The sequence below is a fragment of the Chaetodon auriga genome, chromosome 8 (genome assembly GCF_051107435.1).
Source record: "Chaetodon auriga isolate fChaAug3 chromosome 8, fChaAug3.hap1, whole genome shotgun sequence".
Classification (NCBI taxonomy): Eukaryota; Metazoa; Chordata; class Actinopteri; order Chaetodontiformes; family Chaetodontidae; genus Chaetodon; species Chaetodon auriga.
Genome location: NC_135081.1, coordinates 21,190,402 through 21,209,403, shown reverse-complemented (window position 1 = coordinate 21,209,403; position 19,002 = coordinate 21,190,402). Strand labels below are relative to the sequence as shown.

At 41.0% G+C, this 19,002-nt stretch overlaps 1 protein-coding gene across 7 annotated transcripts in view; it reads right to left on the bottom strand.

Annotated features, from left to right (window-relative positions):
- syngap1b (synaptic Ras GTPase activating protein 1b) overlaps positions 1 to 19,002 on the bottom strand; it is a 136,183-nt gene that overhangs the window by 69,651 nt on the left and 47,530 nt on the right. For all 7 annotated transcript variants that reach the window (XM_076736918.1, XM_076736916.1, XM_076736919.1 and 4 more), the window contains one exon: positions 16,320 to 16,425. In XM_076736918.1, the coding sequence (XP_076593033.1) occupies positions 16,320 to 16,425 (106 nt within the window). The remainder of the gene's footprint in view (positions 1 to 16,319; positions 16,426 to 19,002) is intronic.

Sequence of the window (19,002 nt, the reverse complement as noted above, 5' to 3'; positions counted from 1 at the left end):
CAGGAATTTGGTGGAATTAACAATTTTTTTGTTAAAAGTTTTACTCATTTCAAGTTGATTCAATTTAAATTTCAGATTCTTATTTTCTGATCACTTCAGCGAGGGTGAAAAACAGACATTGAGGGGAGCCTTCAAAAAACAGCCGTCAGCACATTAAAATCAAGCACTGATGAAATGGTGAGAGTTGCTCATCCGGGAGGCTTTGCCTGTACTTCTGTCTGTAACGCACACACACCTGACACACACTCTGTATATGAGCATGTTGTGCTTTTGCTGCATGGTCTAAACATGTCAATACCCCCAACCACTGACCAATCAGATCACAGATAAAAAGTAATGAGGAGCAACAGATACATTGAAATAGTTTACCATGCAAAAAGGACTCAGTGATATTTAGGACGTACCATAGCCTGGGCTAGCCACACTTAGTTGATTTTAATATTATTATTATTTCTAGATTTTCTATAACTTCTTACAAACTTTGAATTATGTGATTACATTGTTAACATTTCACTTTGTTAGACATCACTTTAATATGACAGCTTTGGGTCATTGTGTCAAAAGAAGACGTGACTCTTCAAACTGAGAACTCATTTTTTTCCAGTTCAATAAACTCACCTCAGTCGGTTTGACAGTTTAAAACTCACAAGACGACTTTCAACTAAATACTCAGTTAACTCACATTTTTGAGACTGCGGGGAAACTTGTATCTTTAATTTGAAGCACAGTAAAATGTTTTAAAACACAGCGAATCTACAGATAGGACATGTGTGTGTGTGTGTGTGTGTGTGTGTGTGTGTGTGTGTGTGTGCTTTACTTTTCCAGTTCCATCCCCCTTCATTGTCTGTCTTTTGAACAGCAGCTTACTAAATTTAAAACAGTCCCTCATCAGAATCCCTCGGTGAAGCTCTGAGCCGTGTAATTATTTCGTCGACATCACTTTATTTCATTGTAATTAAAACAACAAAGTTTCCTTTGGTGACAGACTGACAACAATTTTTCAATATCAACCAAATTTAAATTAATAAATAATGGTTTGAGTCTGAGTAAATGTTGGGGATTTTGTACGTTATGTATTGGATAAACTGAATAACATGCATTAGTAAATAATCTAAATTCGAGATGTTTAATCATAATATTCAGGTAATAATTCCCCCAAACAGAGAAGTGACTTTAAAAATGGCACAGTGGGTTTCACATTACTGCACCATTAAAGTAAGAAATGGGAAAAAGAGCCGAGATCGTCCCCCTGAGGAGACACAGAGGAGGTGAAAAGGAGTTAAACTACGATTTATGTCGAGAAAATAAACAAACAAGAGCCATCAGGCTGACCTTTAACACACTCAACTCCATCTTGGATCCTTTCTTATTAGTTGCTTCCTCCATCGTCGTTAATGAACTTGCTCTCGGCTTCTGAAGGGGGACGTGCCAGAAAAAGTTTGAGGAAACTGATTCAGGACAAGACACAGCCTTAAACTTGGCAGATGAGCACTCCACTCTCGGTTTATCCCCAAAACTCAGTTCCTTGGCTCTGAAAACAGTCCAAAGTGATATCTACAGTCACATCCTTTGTGTCACAGAGCTGGCGCTGACGTCTCCATTCACAAAGTGGTACAGTAACTGCTGTCGTCATGCCGACCACCTCGTCCTAGACTTTTTTCCACCGCTTCCTGAAGTCTATTTTTACTCCTTTGTCAAGACGGATGTATTGCCAGCTCGCCAGCAGCTCTGTCAAGGTTGTTGCACCTTGGTTTTCTTGCACATCTCTACATCTACTTCATTGTACCACCGCAGTGCTAATGCTGCAGCTGTTAGTAAGCTGTTCATGATTCACACCTGGGGGGCTGATGCATCACTGAAAGCTGGCAGGAAGCTAAAGGTTAGAGAAGTGCTTTGGGCTCGTATACGAAAGGGTGCTGGTTTGTTTGGAGGCTGGGAGAGGCCAGAGGACAGAAACACATAAACTAAAGCCACATTTTGAGCCTCCACTGCTTCTCTGTTTGAACTGCGTTCATGCTGGGTCACATTCGTCAAACGTAGGCTGAAAGTGATGTTCTGACGCACAAGTTCTCTCGTTGTTAGCCACATTAGCTTTGTGACTCTACAGAGGGTAGCCTGGTCTGTGGTCCGTCAGTTGGCCGGTTGATCTACCGCTTTGGTCCAGAACACTGAAATATCTCAAAAGCTATAGGATGGATTTACATGAAATTTGGAGCAAACATCCATGGTGCCCAGAAGATAATGCAGAAATCCTTAGCATCACCAGCAGGTATGAGTTATCACTTATCCTGTGAAATATCTGTTCAGTTCTCAGAGAGCTTCTTCTGAGGTGGGCTCTTAGATTGTCCATTATGTATATATACATTTTTTTTTTACCTGTTTCTGGAAACAATCTCTTCTCTCTTTAAAAAAAAATCCCAAACGGATTTTCACAGCTCACTCAATCACTGATTTTCTTGTTGAGTTGATGACATTAGGCTGTTTTGGTTCTCTGTGAAAACATGCTTGCAGTCCTCACAATGTCTTCAATCAAGATTTAAGGTCCATCATTAGAAAACACTTCAGATCCTTCAATCAGTGCTGGCTTTAGCCGGTCAGCCCACTACTCCTTTAAGTCCAGCCAGGCGACCACTAGCCTCCGCTTCAAAACAATGCAAGCCTGATGACAGAGAAATGTGCCTGTATCAGTCTTGTCCCCACGAATGCCAGATGCCCCAAATCATAATGGATCCTCCTGCGTTAATATATATGATCAAGCTTGTCTGTTTTTCCATATCATACACTCTATACATGGTTTACACTTTTATTTTCTCCTGCTTTGTGTGTAACAAAATGAATGATCTAGCAAATACAAGCTAAATCCAAAAAATATGGTGACACAAAATTTTGCACCCATGATGGTAATCTGCGGCAGGCTCAGCACACTTTTGTCTTGTTTGGTCATTTCAGTGTAAGATTCACTAATTTAAAGGTCTTACATACGACAGAACTGCCACTAGATGTCGCACATCTCAAACAGACATGTCAGTAACACCCCCTCCCTAATGTTTTATCACTCTCCTCAAGGCTACCAGACTCCATTTACAAAATCAGCAATTTTACCATACAGTTCATTGCAAAACACACAGTTCCAGCAACTCTGGTTTGGTCAAAATAAACCATTAATTCCCAGAGTTAGATAAAGGTAAAAATATTCTGGGGCTTTGCCGAGTGTTGTGTGAGGAACACTGGGGAGCTCTGGAGGAGAGAGCCGGGGGCAGAGCCGGAGCTTCTGGAGGAATAAACACTCGGACTCACTCCAGGTTCTGCTGTGATCCAGAGCTGTTTACCGGTGGGAGGAGAGCTCAGAGTTTATTTTTTCAACATTTGGGATTAAAAAGTGGATTTATCTTCACTCTCGCTTCTCCACCTGTCTGCACCAGCGAGCCGCGGAGGTTCCGACCTCCACTTCATGACAGAGAGACGGGGGGGAAAAGAAGAGAGACTGGAGGGAAATAACAGAAAGAACCGGAGTCTCTGGTGAGCGCTGAGTTCATTCAGAGGCTGAACTGAACACACACACACACACACACACACGCGCGCACACACACACACCCCCTCTGTGCCTGACGTTGGCATTAGCTTACGGCTAATGTACAGAAAGGTATTCTGGCTGTTTGGAGCAAATAAACACAAATAATCCCATGTTCAATTTGCTGTAAGGAGGGCCAACAGTTTCAGAGGGAGGGGCGCACATGCGCTAACGTGCTGCACTGGCGTACATAGCAAATAGTTGCTCGCTGCTATATCAATGTTAAAAATCTCATACATACATCGTAGATGCTTTAAGCTCTCCTTCTTCTTAGGTGCACACATTTTATAATATGTATGAACAAACCAGTGAACACTTTTTCCTCATGTTGAGAATATCTGCCCCATAGAAGTTATTGTTCATTTAGTTGTCAGAGTGGTGGTGTAGTGCTTGGCATAATATTTTAAAAGAAAATCAGTGTTTGATTAAGCTTTTGATGAGGAACATGAGAGAGATATTCCAATCAAAAATGTTGCTTTACAACAGAAAATGTTGGTAATATTCAGACTGGAGTGACATCCAGTGTTAGTCAAGAGGCTCTATGATAATGCATGTACATATTTCAGACCTATTCAGATCCTTTTTATGTAACACTTTGATTCCATATTAAGCTAACACTCACTCAGTAGCTTAGAATGTGTGGAAAAGCTTGAAAACTTGGGTAAAATGTAGGATAGTGAATGAGACACTCCCACCTGCGAACACTGTTGAGATGAGCCTGAACATAACACTTCACCCCAAAACTCTGCCTGAAGAGCTGTGAAGTGCGTGATAGTAAAACACTGGTTGTTCTGGGCATCTGCCAGGTGTGAATGTGTGCAACTCAGTGTGAGGCAGGGTGTCACTGAGCACATGCACTGAGGTAAAACTGAAAAGATGAAAAGTGCAGCGAGAAAATGACTGCCATCTTGTCTGGAGGTGATATTACGAGCGTTTGATGCTAACTAGTTTTGAGTCCTGGGGGACTTTGAACGTATTAAACAGCTGTATGAAGTATTTTATTTCCCTACGGGATATATGCTGATATGCCAAATCACAATACCACCTCAGGGGAAGTTGTCAGATGAGTTGATGTGGTGTCTGTGGCCGTCTGTCTGTCAGGCTGATTTGATGCATGTCTAAATCAACGTAATTGCAAGTGTCATGAAGACATTAGGACATTTTTGTGCAAACTGGAAAATACCAACCAACCAAGAATTGAAAATGAAAAGAGTAAAGTGTTTTCTGTCTGTCTACGTCTGTCTGAATTTCAGGCTAATTCTGGTTTATTACAACTTGGATTTTAATTTTGTAGTTATCTATCAGTTATGATAAAACCGTACTCCCCAAAATAGCTGCTGAGATCTGGAAACACAGAAACACCGCAAGCGCCACGAGGCAAGAAACACATGCAGTCGGACGATCGACAGGTTGTAAACAGGCAGTTTTGCCAGCTGTTGTAGAACTAGGATGGAAATCAGAGAACAGGCCAACTTCTACAGAGGAGCGATAGAAAGCATCCTGACTAGAAACACTACGAATTGGCATGAGATGTGCACAGTCAAGGACAGCAGGGCTCTGCAGTGGGTGATGAAACCGCCCAGAACATCATTGGTACCCATCTTCCGAGCATCAGTGGTGGTGCACAGGTGAGGTGCCTGAAGAGAGCCCAAAGGATACCAAAAGACAATACCCTCCTCAGCCACAGCCTGTTCACCCTGCTGCCGTCTGGCAAGCAATACAGAAGTATCCGCTGCTGCACCACCAGACTACTGAGCAGCTTCTTTCCTCAGTTCTTCATGTGTAACAAAACAGGCCGACAATGTGTACTTGGTTGTGCAACCTTGTGTTGTAGAATGACAAATAAATGAACCTTTACCCTTGGTGGCCTGATGCTGTAATGTGTACGTGTGCTCCATAGTGTCCGTACACCGTGGCATCAGTGTTGAATGTAGTTATAGGAGAGAGAGGTGAAATGCGGCTTTTCAGCTGTGTGTTAAGTCACTCTTCAAATGAAACGTATTTCTTAATAACACATTCTTGACTATATAAGCTACAATCAAATTTAAAGCTTGGGAAATTGTCTTTACTTACTGTCTACTAACTATATGCCGATTGAAAACTTGGCTAATCTGCCTCATCTGGACTGCATGGTTAGATCAGGTCTGACTGATGGTGCTGGCAACTGTCTGCAGATTTCTGATTCAAACATCACTCAGTCCTGACTGAACTAAGCCCTGCCCACTGCACACCAGCAAGGCGAAGCCAGACAAAACAAAAATCACAGCTCTCACAGTCTCTCCTGTGACATCACCGAACTTGTTCCAACTTCGGCAGAATATTGTGTGTCATCACAGAACTCCAGAGAGACAAAGACAAAAGCTGATTGAGAAGCCTGGTCTTCAGGGTCGTCAAGATGTTTTTAAAAAATTTACCTGTAAGACGGTGAAATGTATTTGCACACTGAGAGTCGAGCTTCCCTTAACATTGGCTTTATGTTGCCATTTTGACCTCATCCTCGAGCAAAAGCTCAAAACCCTTTAAAAGCTTTATCATTGAAGATATTTCAAAACCTCACCAAGGCCTAGACACAGTATGCTAAATACGCTTTTGCCTCACTGCACTGCTGAACTGAATAAAACTGAATATTTAATGTCTAGAATTTGACTTTATATTTATCACCAGATTTTCTTTCCACTATACCTGAGATCCTCTTGAAGTATTTGCACATGTACTGCAGAGCCAGCTGCTGCCAGGAAATCTGGGCAAATGTTCGGAGTGACAGTGTACTGTAAGGGCTCACAACAGCAGTGGGGAGAAAACACATACACAGATAAATGGTGACGGTGCAAACTCATGAGTGAGTGCTGCAAAATGGAGTGAAATGTCTGCAGCACCAACACAAGTGTGTGGTGCTGCAGAAAATATTTTTGTTGGTCTTTTTCTGAAAAGATGATCTGTGGGTAGCAGAGTTTGCAGGAGGGTCATTTTATATCAGTATACCTTAGTATCGATCCGTTGTTCCATAGCTTTTTGAATGAATCACCTCAACAGCCTGAGGATGTTATTTAACAATATTAATTATATAAAAGAGGATACTTGGATGCTGTTACAATGCCTTTTTTCAGATAACACTGGGATCCTGGAGGTAAGTAACTACTAACACGCAGTGGCAGAGGCTGGATGTTTCTTTCTTTTATCCATTACTTTCATTTATTTATTTTATTTATTAAATCCTTTTACTAGTTTTCACAAGCTCTTCATCGCAGCATGTGGGGTTAACGTGTAACAACTAACTCACACCAATTTGTAAGTCAATTTGTGTTTTCGACCTTAAAGCCACAATATATAACATTTCTGCATTAAAATGTGGCCGCCTGTCAGTGGCGTATTATCCCCTTTATCCCCATTGCTATAACTTCAGGGAAACATGAGAAACACCAGATGTTAGAAGGAAGTTGGCGAACTGGGAAAGAAGTTGGCGAACTAGCCAGCTAGCTACTCTATTGTCTTGTATTGTTTGTACTGCTCCCTCGTGGTGGAACGTGATTTTTCATTGTTATCGTTAATGGTGGGTGTTTGACAATGAAGACATCAACTCCCATGATCCCATGCAACTTCACGATGTCATCCAACTGTGTCGTTTCTTACTGTTTTTATTGAGAGAGCCCTAGCAGCAGAAATTACACACTATGCGTTTAACACCCTTATGTTGATGTTTTTTTAACCAAAATTATTATTTCTGTGTTTAGAAATTTGCTGAGCTCCACACAATCTTTCTTAGCACTTCTTGGCAACTGCAGTAATACCCCCTGGATTACCCCTGGTGGAAAATGACTGGTGCAAATCATCAGTATTTCATTGATCACTGAGCTCTCAGATCAGCGACATATTGTGAAGATCAATGAGTCTTGCTGCGAAAACTGTCAGCATATCTTAGCGCTAATGTCATCAAGACATTCCTGGAGCATTTTCAGGAAACTAATGAATGCAGATACTATATATGATACTATATAGATATATGGATACCGTGCAGTAACAGTGTATGCAGCCTAAACAGATCAAACACTTCAGGAAGACAAGTTGACTGGTCTGAAATCATCTGTTCCAAACATCTTGAGCAGAAGTCGCATTTGGTGAGTGAACCTTTCACGGAGGTTTTAAATCCTCTCATCGTTGCATGGCAGATAGAAGCAGTCCCCATGGACTCGAGAGCAGAGTGTGTGAGTGTGTAAGCTGACTACCACACCTGAAGCTGACTAAGAACTGCAGTGTTGGAGAGCTGAAGACCCTCGTGTGCGCTGAGCTGGTGGCCAGCTGTCACTCAAAACGAGGCCGGGCTTGCTTGCTTTTTCTATTTTTCACTTTATGCATGTTGTTAAGGTATGATAATATAGCTGTCCGTTATATCACACCAGCCCACGGGGTATATCACTCAGAAAGACATTCCATGTTATATAATCATCCCATTTACATATCGTTTTGCATAAAAGTCTTAATGCATGGTGTTGTTAAGACTGCCCTGCCATATTATCTCAAAATGCCAGCTGTGAGCAAACGCATGGAAGAAAGAAGTGAAGGAGATCTGATTGTCAGCCAGGTGGTGAGAAGATTTAGTCTCAAATATCAGTCTTCTTCTTTACCTGTTTTCTAATAATGTCAGAAAAAAAAAAACTTGATATCGCTCCATCTGACTGACTGCAGCCACCCACCCAAACACCGGAGGAGGACTGATATCTCTGGTCCACCCGACTCTCTCGTCTCAACTCAGAAAGACCTTGAACATTCATATGTAAAGCTCTGCCCTCGCAATCTTGTTTAACTGCATTCGATTCTGAGTTCCAGGCTTTGATGCTCAGGTGAATAAAAATGTTCAGTAATGGTTTGCCCAAGTAAGAAATACAGTGTGTCTACAGTAAAGCATTTTTTATCCACCGCAGACCTGGAAAAGGTTATCCATGGCTTTAATTCCACTTGAATAGACTACAACTCTCCACCTGTAACTCTGGCATCAGTCAGTTACTCCAAAAAAGCATTTGCCGTTAGCATCAGCTGCGTTTGAGTGTCAGCTCAGGTCTTTCATTTGTACATATGAGGAAAAGTAAGACAAAGAGTAATTATGCACAGAGGTGCTTTGAGCTAAATGCTGACATTAGAATGCTAACATACAGCAGGTATTTTTTCCAACACGGTACAACTGAGGCTGCTGGGAATGTCATTAGTTACGCAGGTATTTGGTTATGAACCAACGTTTTAGACAAACTGATAGCACTAGAGGAACATACAGAGGATCACCAAAGCAATTACAACTCATCCTGTCATGGAACATGAATGTCTGAACCACATTTTATGGCAATCCATTCAATAGTTTTCAAGACATTTCAGTCAAAACCACAAACGTGAACCTCATGGTGGCGCTAGAGGTGAAGTCAGGGGATCAACAAAGTTACTACAACTCATCCTCTGTGAGGACAAAACATCATGGCAATCCGTCCAGCTTGTTGAGATATTTCGGTCTTGACCTAAGAAGCGAACCGACCGTCAGACCGACAGACTGACAAACCAACATTGTCATCCACAAAAGCAATAATTTTCCATATTGATCGGTTTGGTCTTGGCAGTTTAGAATCCTATCGAGTATTTACAGCACATTTGTGGTGTACTTTTAGGGTAAGATGTTTGGCTAGTGACGTGGCTAACAGGATTCCATCATCCAGCTGTTAATTTAAACCATTACTAAAGCACCTCATTGTTTTTTTAAACAGCTGGTTGTAGTAGGAATACAAAACCGTCAGACGGTTTCTAAGTCTTTTGAAAATATCCAGTCTGCGTAATACAAACTGTATAATACAAATGCTTTCAAATGTCATTCTTTCAAAGAGTTACTGATGACTCATTTTCATTTTCAAGTAACACCACATTTGGTTTCCCCCTTTTCAAATGCTTCGAATTTGAGGGTAAATTTCAACAACTTCCAAGAATGAACTCTTGATGATTTCCAGTAAGACAATGACTCACTGTTTGCATAAGATAAAATCTACGATTCAGTAAAAAATCCAAAACACATAAAGCAGTTTAGCAAAGTGCAGCCTTCCTCAAACATTCTATTGATCCAACCCAGCGGACATGCAGCTTCATAAAGTGCTACGCTCGCTTTCAGGAGGCATCCGTGTCCACGTCCATCAAAAGTCGAACACAACGCTGTAGCAAACCATTTGTATTCATGCACAGTTCCAAAGACAAGACAGCCAGATGATTCAGCAAATCTCTCTAAACACAAGCTCTGGATTCTTAGGAGCAGATTTTCACTTTTCCCAGAGACTGAATCACAAGGTTTATAAACTGTCATCCTGCACAGTAACAGTGCTACTCCAGCTCACAATGACCCAAAACGCTTCTATTGTCACAACACTCGAAATGAAGTCTTATCACTGAGCCTGAAACCCTGAAGCAGCTAATTATGCTGGTCTATATCACACTGCAATAGGCTGTAAATGCATTTTTAATCCAGCTTTTCTTCACGATACAGTTTAACAATTAAAAGGCAGATTTAAGCAGTAAAACAGCTTTCATGTCCCTTTGCGACTTTTCCTGGACTTGCTTAATAAATCAGCCGTTTTTTTCAGATTGTTCGAAATCAAAGTAAAAATGTAATAACTACACTCACACCCTGACAGCCTGCCAGCCCTCAGTAAGACCCTTAAAATCCATGGCAGCAAGTTCAGGTCAGGTTGGCAGCTCTTTCTAATGTTTATGGAACAGGACGAGAATTATGCAGGTTGCTGGTTGGCTAATTTTACTGCATAGTCAGGTCACAGATTTTAAGAGCAAATCGCCCCAAATCAGACTTGAGTCTACATGTATGTATGGCTCCCTCATACTCAATCATATGAAGAAATACCATGCAAGTGAATTCAAAGAGCAAGTACGAGACTGTGACTTGTGCCAGGTTAGTGCACTGACAGATGGGATCCAGGATCAGTGGCAGTCTGAGTTTCATGCCTGCTTTGATATTCTTTTGGTTTCTTCCTGTAGGTACCAAGGTTGTCATTCTCAGAGTTTTTAGGCTAAGTAATACCACAAAAGAAGCAGAAGCTGAAGGGCATGCACACATATGCACTCACAAACACATGCAACCCTTTAAAGTGACAGTCCACCAATACTCAAACACATCAAATATTCACCATTTGCAGGCTTGCAAGTTTGCAGTTTCCTTTTTCAATGGATTCCAGTGACGACAGGTTCAGAGAGGACAAATTCATATTAAAACATTCATAGATCCAGCTGTGCAAAATTCTCAAACCAGAAAAATCCATTTAGCCGCTGGCCATCCACCCATGCCTCACTGTGTTTGGTCCGCAACTCTGCAAAAACGCGACTGAATAATACTACTTTTGTGTTATTTGTGTATTTCAAGTCTATTTTGGCAAGACAGCGACCAGATGTGGGATCATGACGTTGCACCTGCCATCTCTGCATGCAGTGTCTTAACAGCGTGTTCACATATTTTGGTCAGAGCCAAAAAGAAAAAAATAAAATCTATATGTTTTTTTCAAATAATTGGTGAAATGTTATGTTTTAGGTGTTAATATGAACAAAGACTGGTACCATTTCCAAGGCTGTCATCAGTATGCATATTGAAAAATACATTTTTTCCCATACAGCCATAGTCTGTATCACTACCAGATGCTTCAGCTATGTAGAGCACAGGCATCCAGCTTCTGGACAGACACGTTTGCAGACTAATTCATGTGTTCCTGCTGTTCCTGCACTTCTCGACATCAGCCTGATATCTGTAGACAGATGTTAGCAAGCGTTAGCTACCCAGCAGGTAGGGACAGACTGAACAAAGTACAACCTCTCCTTACCAGAGATGACACATCGTCAACAAATTGAGCTGATATTGGTGAGTGTAGTCTTTTTTTTTTTTTTGTCTATCTCTCTCAAAGATTTGACTCAATACCACACTTATAACCCTCCCATAGACTGCAACAGGTGTGCATATAGTTTAAGTATTCACCATGAACATATTAGTTTATGGACAGACGCTGCCTGATGAAGACAGCTGTTGTACTTTTTAACCATAAGTAATGTTTTGGTGCATGTGCAGACAAAGATTAAAGTGAACTTCATATATTACCCACACCTTTTTTTATTTTTATTTTTTTTTAATTCTGAGAATCAGAAAACTCTAAACTATAACCCAAGAATGGTGTCTAGTCACAAGTACAACGTGGTAGCTTTTTACTTGTTAACTACTTTGCAGTGGTTGAACTGCAGATGTTTTGTTTCCATCACAGATGAAGAGAAAAATGTGGCTTCAAACACAGAAACTACAACAATGCAGAGAAATCATCTACACCCTTTTGTTTCAGTCTTTCTGGAATGACAGATTGGAATGACTCATGATGTTTGTCTCAACGCGAACAACAGTCTAAGTCTAACACCTTTATTTCTTATGATTTGTCTTTTGTGTCTTTAATTTATTGTGTCAGCCTGCTTTATCCTCCTCTTTTTAGGAGGGAACATGTAGCCTGTGGGTTGAGTGGGTGAGCAGAGTGGGATGGTGTCAGAGAGGGAACAGGGTAAAGGCCGTGTGGTGAGACGGAATAGAAAGTGCAGGATGGGGAGAACGACAGCGGAGGGTTAGAAGGATCTAATATGCTGTATTATTTATATCTAAATCGTGAAAAAAGTATATGGGTAGACATTGAAAAAAGGCTCAGGATACCTTGGATACAGCAGCCCAGCTGAAGTACACTGTTAAAATATTGTATGAAGGTCACATATTATAAAGGGCACTGGAACAATTGCTCAGCTGAGCCTGCTTTAGCACAATCGGCTGCTAAGCTGAGATGGCTGAAGGAATAAGTGAGATCTACAAGGACAAACTGAGGAGAAGTCGCCGCATGTTTAAACTGTTGTTGCTGAAAAACTGTTCGGTCGAAGTTAACAACCAATCAGCTTTGGAGTGCTGCGATTTTTCTCTCCCTGCGGCTAAGTCATTCAGATAATAAGGTTTCTCTCAATAACAGAGTAGACGTAGATGAAGTCAATTTACAATCTGAATGCAAAACATTAAAGGCCAAATTCATTAATGGGGATTATCACATCGCATTCTGGAGAGGTTAATGAGGGAGAGAGAGGGAGAATGTGAAGTTTGCCCACAACAACATATATTCTAAGTATGGAAGACAGTTCATCTCATAATGTTATGGAAATTAGCTGGAAAGTGTCCTCAACCCACATATGGCCGTCCTGATCCTTCCGTTACTGTACAGTTAGCCATGCTACAAATTAAGGGAGAGAGTATTACCGTCATCTGTTCAATCGCCAAATTCGAGGGATCCTTGCCAAAAGCTTTGTTTATTTATCTGTTTATGCTAAAAATATAACCCTGACTCCAAAAAAGTTGGGACTCTGTGTAAAAAATAAATCAAAACAGAATGCAATCATTTGCAAATGAGCTGTGATTATGGACAACAGTTCGAAAAGGTCCTGAGCCCATGAAGTGACATCCTGTACTGTTTTCAATTCAGTATACGTCAACAAGGATTAGCAAGTTATCACATTCTGTTTTATTCATGTTTTACACAGCGTCCCAACTTTTTGAGAATTGAGGTTATCAGGTCATCATTACCAGACTAACACTAAATGTGATATCAGCCTCAAAAATCCAGTATTGTTTAGGCTCCAATCTCCATGCTATGAAATCAATTCTACATATCAACTGTACAATCAGTAACTTAATGTAGCATTTAGTATGATCAGTCATAAGTACAATCATCCCATACAATAAGTATTAATACAGTTCTATAGTAATAGAATAAACAGAAGTTTGCAACCAAACATAAAACAAACACGAGAGGAAGAAAGATTCTTTTATGTAGTAAAGCAAAGTCATTTTCCCCTGTTACAATCATGAAATGTTAATTAAGCATGATATTTGCATAAAATGCTTATGCTGCACTGTAATTATCCGGCAAAATTAATGTCTTCATCATACGTTAATTACCTCTTCAACTTTAAAATGTTTTCTGGAACATAAAAGGTACTCACAAGTGGATGAAAAAGCGAAATGATCTGCATCGACAGAGGAGTGAAACGACCTATTGAGGCTTTATGTGTTTGACTAATCGCAGATTGAATGTAGAGCTCAATATCTTCCATCTGAGTGTGTCACTACATCAGGCATCCAGCTGGGATTGTTGTCAAATGTCTCCATTCATCAATATCTTGTGAAAAATGCAGGCTTTTACCCCCCTGATGAATAATGAACCAAGGCTGACGTATTAGTGTTGCCACAAACACTTGGATGGGTGTCTGGCAGCAGCATCTGCAGTTTAATCTCCTCTCCACACATGGAAAAATTCTCAACTGTCACAATTTGAATATATTGATGATAGCGAGGTCATGCCTTTCAATTTTGTGAAAGATGCAATTCATTCATCACTTTGGAAAGGAATGAATGGCCCTAAATGTTTTCCAAATGTGCTCAATGTAAGCCCAGTTTAGGGGTATATGAACACCATAACGCATACTGAATCAAATTACTTAAACAAGGACAGAAAAGCAAAGCAGCCTGAGACTCAGTCTCACAAAACAACTCTGCTACTAATTGACATTATTAAGGGTTTATTTCGGAACAAAATCAACCATGATGGAAATGCATGGAGTTTTGTTATTGTAAAATGTATGTCATGATAATGCAGAGGTTAAATAACAAGATCAGTTCCACTCTCATCTCTGTCTGTATGGTAAATATGAAGATACCGCCAGCAGCTGGTTAGCCTAGCTTAGCATAAAGATGTATGCAGTCACTTCCAGTCCAGACTGGGCTGGTTTTATGGGATCTGGAGCACATGGTTATATCAAGAGCTTTTCATGAGATGCAGCAACTAACATTTTGACATAAAGCCTGCAGATTGTGATACCTTTGAAGAGGGCAACACTAGCTAGTTTCCCCCTGTTTCCAGTCTGTGAGCTAAGCTAAGCTAAGCAGCTACTAGAGGTAGTTTTATATTTAGTGGACAGACATGAGAGTGCTATCAGCCTCTTCATCTAATTCTTGGCAAGAAAGCAGACAAGCAAATTTCCCAACATACTGAATAATTCCTTTAAATTCTGGGCACAGTCTCAATTGAGTCCAAGTTGTACACTTGCACAAACTGTAGAGATTATGGGTTTTGTTAATTAATTAATCCACTTAGTGAGATCGAATTCTGTTTTCCAGAACACTCCAACTAATATAGATAGTAAAATTCAAAATGAGAAACTGCCCAGTGCAGCCACAGTGTGACCTCTGGCACGTGAGCAGCGCCAGTGCAGCACACACACCTCCACTTTATGCCTTAAACGTGTGACAAAAGTCTAAAATTTGCACCTTTTCAGTTCAAAATAAACAGATGCTATCGTATATTTTCAGACAATGAGTCATTAAACAATCTTTGTGTGCACTAAACACTTATTCACACTGAATTAGTCACTGAACCTTCATCAGCTCAGTGTCGTATGTCAAGGATTTTATGAAATAGGTCATGTGGCTCCCTGTAGACTTTATCTTTCACTGTGGCCTTATGACAACCTCCATTTGCTTTTTTGTTGATCTGATAATTACTAATTGCCTGGGGCCCATTAATCTCTTTTGGCTCTTGGGCGCAGTCACCACAGATGGTCCATAATGGTGTCAGTGCATTATGGCCTGTAGTGTAGCATACTAACATATTTGACCGTGTTAACAATATACTTACACACAGTCGATAGAAAGTGGCATTGCTATATCAGCATATGTCAAAGCGTGGCGGGACCATGTCAACTGACGTGTCAGTGCTTGACCGCTTTGAGGTCAGAGAGCCACCCGTGAAAACGGAGGCAAATATTTATCCAGATGAATCAGCACAACTGCTGAGGTGGCAGCAACGGCAGAATCATAGGCGGAGGACGTCGCGAGGGAGGCCCTTAAAATAGCTGAGTGAGACGGAGAGTTAGAGGGTGAAGGAAGAGGGAGAAACTGAGCGAGACATTTGTAGAGGGCCCAGAGAGACTGACTCAGGCAAAACAAACAGAGGAAGGTAGCAATCAGAGGGTCAGTTTCACAGAGTCCGAGGAGAGTTTGAGAGGACAATACGGCATTAAAACAACACAGAGGATACATTTTAAAAGCATAAAGAAAGATCACTGCGAAAATAAAACTAATATAAACTGAGCTGGAAATAAAGAGACACAGAACTTGAAAGACATGCATGATTATCAAGGTATCATTAAATGAATTTCATTTCAAAGCAAGATAACTGATAAATCACCCAACCTGACAAAAGGCAAAGCTAGGCAAAGTCTGGCAGAAAGGAAACAGCTGCCTTAAGCTCTGATCAGATGGGATGCTTTTATCTCCGCTCAGATGCAGAGTGCTGCTGTGAGCGTTGCGAGTAACAGAGAGAGTAATGGATGGAGGATGCAAAGAGCTTTACATCACTGTGGTTGCTATGCAACTATCCCACTATCATGAGCTAACGTAAAGTAGCAAAGGTGATGATGTTTGGAAAAATAAAATGGACATGAAGGAAGAAAAGTGGAACAGTTCAAGTTGAGACGCATCCAGGCATCACCCAAAAATCGGCCCAGAATAGGTCCTCGAGGTGTTTAATTGGATTTGATGCCATTTGATTTCTTTTTTAATAAGTGAAAACGTAAAATAACTTGTTTGGACCTTGATTGAGACTCCAGTGAGAATATTTCAGAATTAAAACTGCTTAAGGGTTTGTCTGCTCACCCATCTCGGGATGGTGCCTTCCCTCAACAGGAACGCTGACTGTCCGCCGCAGCAGCTTGTTCCTGTGAGACTCTGAGCGCCGCTCGCGCATCAGCAAAGGGTGTACCTGCACACAGAGAGAAAGTACAAGGTCAGTACACAAACACACGCTTCTGAAGTACATCCTGACATTCAGTACACAATATGAACACGTAACTGCAGCTATGCACTGTTTCTCCTTCCCTTCGCTGCGTTCAAGGAACCTTTGTGTTCACATTATGAATTTATTAATATCAGAAAATACTGTGGAAACTGCTGTGGCTAAATTTATCTTTGAGCATTTTATCTAACTTGTGTTTTTTAGAATAGATTGAAATGGTTAAAAAGGCTGATAACAAACAGACAAACACAAAAGAGATGTATAACAGGTGTCAGTAAGGTTCCCAGCATCATGAATGAACTGATAAACCTTCCATGAAAGCAACAATCAAGTAGATTAAATTCATCCAAGAAATGTATTTGAGGTTAATGTGGGGTCAGATGCAATCCACAGTCTACCAGTTGCATCATATGCTTTAAAGTCTTTACACACATCGCTCTACAGAAGTGGCTTATCTGCTAAGAGACAAAGCTAGAATTCAAAAAACTCTAACATCCACAGCAGTTCATTGTGTGATACATTATGTTTGATTTGGAGGAACTGCAAACTGAAAACAAAAAGAAGGAAAAAAAAATGTATATAGAAAAAATAAACCACATTTCACACCTCCGGCACAGTTGGCCCCACAGTCCCTGAATTCATAAAAGTGAGACTTGGGGGAAAATAAATGGGAGAATGTGCCACACTAATCAGAAGCACTGGTCCTTTTGAAACATCACAGTTACACTCAGAAAATACAGCATATACTGTACAGTACAGACCTATAAATCTGGACTGAACACAAAGCTAGTACTGCGGTGGCACTGGGCCCCAGAACACCAAGAAATGTGCAAAGAAATAAAAAGTCACTGCAGAAATTCATGATGAGTTCCCTTTCAAAGTAACACACTGTGATGCATTCATGGGTGAAGCTGTGCTGCTGTATTCGACTGTTGTAGCTTACCAAATAAAGTGGCCACTGAGTGTATGTGGTGTTTTAGTCTCTTTTAGCTGATTGGTTTTATGGCTAGCAAATTTCGCTCTTATCAGCCCAGTTTTCAGCAGCGGCTTGACCCCGCCCAGCGACTCAATGGCGTAGATGTTTTTCTCAGGTGGAGACCAAAAGCAGAGCTAAAAGGACAGACACCCTACAACCTCAATAATGTTAAATAAAAAATTTAAAGTTATACCTCTCTGCCAATCAAAACAACATTATTGCCTTTATAAAGGTCAAATTTATGGCTGGGATGTAGAGTTAGATTTTAGAGGTGTACCTAATAAAGTGGCCAGTGAGTTTATATGCAGTGGATGTGTTTTTCAGCTAGTTGTAATGTTCTTCTGCACCCAACTGGCCCCCCAAAAAAAACCCAAAACAAAACATGATTGCAACTTTAATAAACGCCAAGTTATGGATTCGCAGTGATTGAAGCTGCTGTCCTCTATGTATCCTCACTGACACGAATCTGTGGAGCAGCCTAGCGTGTGTTCTGATATGAGACTGCTGTGCATTTGAATGTGTCCTTTCGAGACTCGCGTCTAACAGAAATGCAACATCGGGACATAAAAGAGCTGGTGTGAACACAGAGAGCCAGTGTCAGAAGGTGGGACTAACTGCAGGGCAGAGCAGGATAATGCAGCCTGGGGGGCTTTGGGGCACAGCCAACGACAGTGAAGGACACTGGCAGGTCACACTGAGCCATATGTCCCACAAGACAGCCGAGTGCCACTCACTCTAAAGGGGCCCTGTTAAGATGAAAAGATGCCAGAGTGGGTGTGTGTGTTTTGTTGTGTGTGTGGGAGTGTTGCCTGCATCTTACTGGTGTTTTGCATGTGCAGATGTGTGTCCATCAAAGCAAGGGCACATAAAAAATTTAATGCAGACGCTGCTCCACTTCAAGCTACTAATACTCTCCGCCACCTCGCTACAGCTGTATCACATCGGACACATGAACGCACACACGCCCACACACACACACACGCACACAGAGTTCGTGTTATACCAGCCGAGCAGAAGATGCTGCACATCACAGCATCAGGCTCCTGCTCATACGAGTCTCTATATCCAACTTAATCGAGGACAAGCACCATAAATCAACTGCCTATATGATTACGCTCCTCTTTGCTGCTTGTGCAACCAAAGAGCACAAAACTATGCTGTAATACACTGGAACATATTGCTTGTTGTGATGAAATTACAGTACAGACTCCATGATGAAAAATATATTAAGCAGCATCCATTCTTTATGAGTCCAGTGTGAGAATGCACAGAGCGTATATGTTAATTTACTGAGCTTCGCTTTTGTTGGGGCAATGAGAGGTTTTGCCATATATCAAGTTTTCTGTCCTGCTGGCGGTCTGTCACCGCTTCTGTCGGTCCTGCGCTTTAATCCTGAATGAAATATCTACTATTAGATGGATTGCTCTAAAATTTAGCTTCAGATATTCATTGTACACAGAAGAAGAATCTAAAGGACTTTGCTGCACCTGTAGTTTTTCCAACACCGACAGGTGAAAGTTTCCACTGGGCCAATAGTTCAGTTCATGATAGATACACAATATATTAAT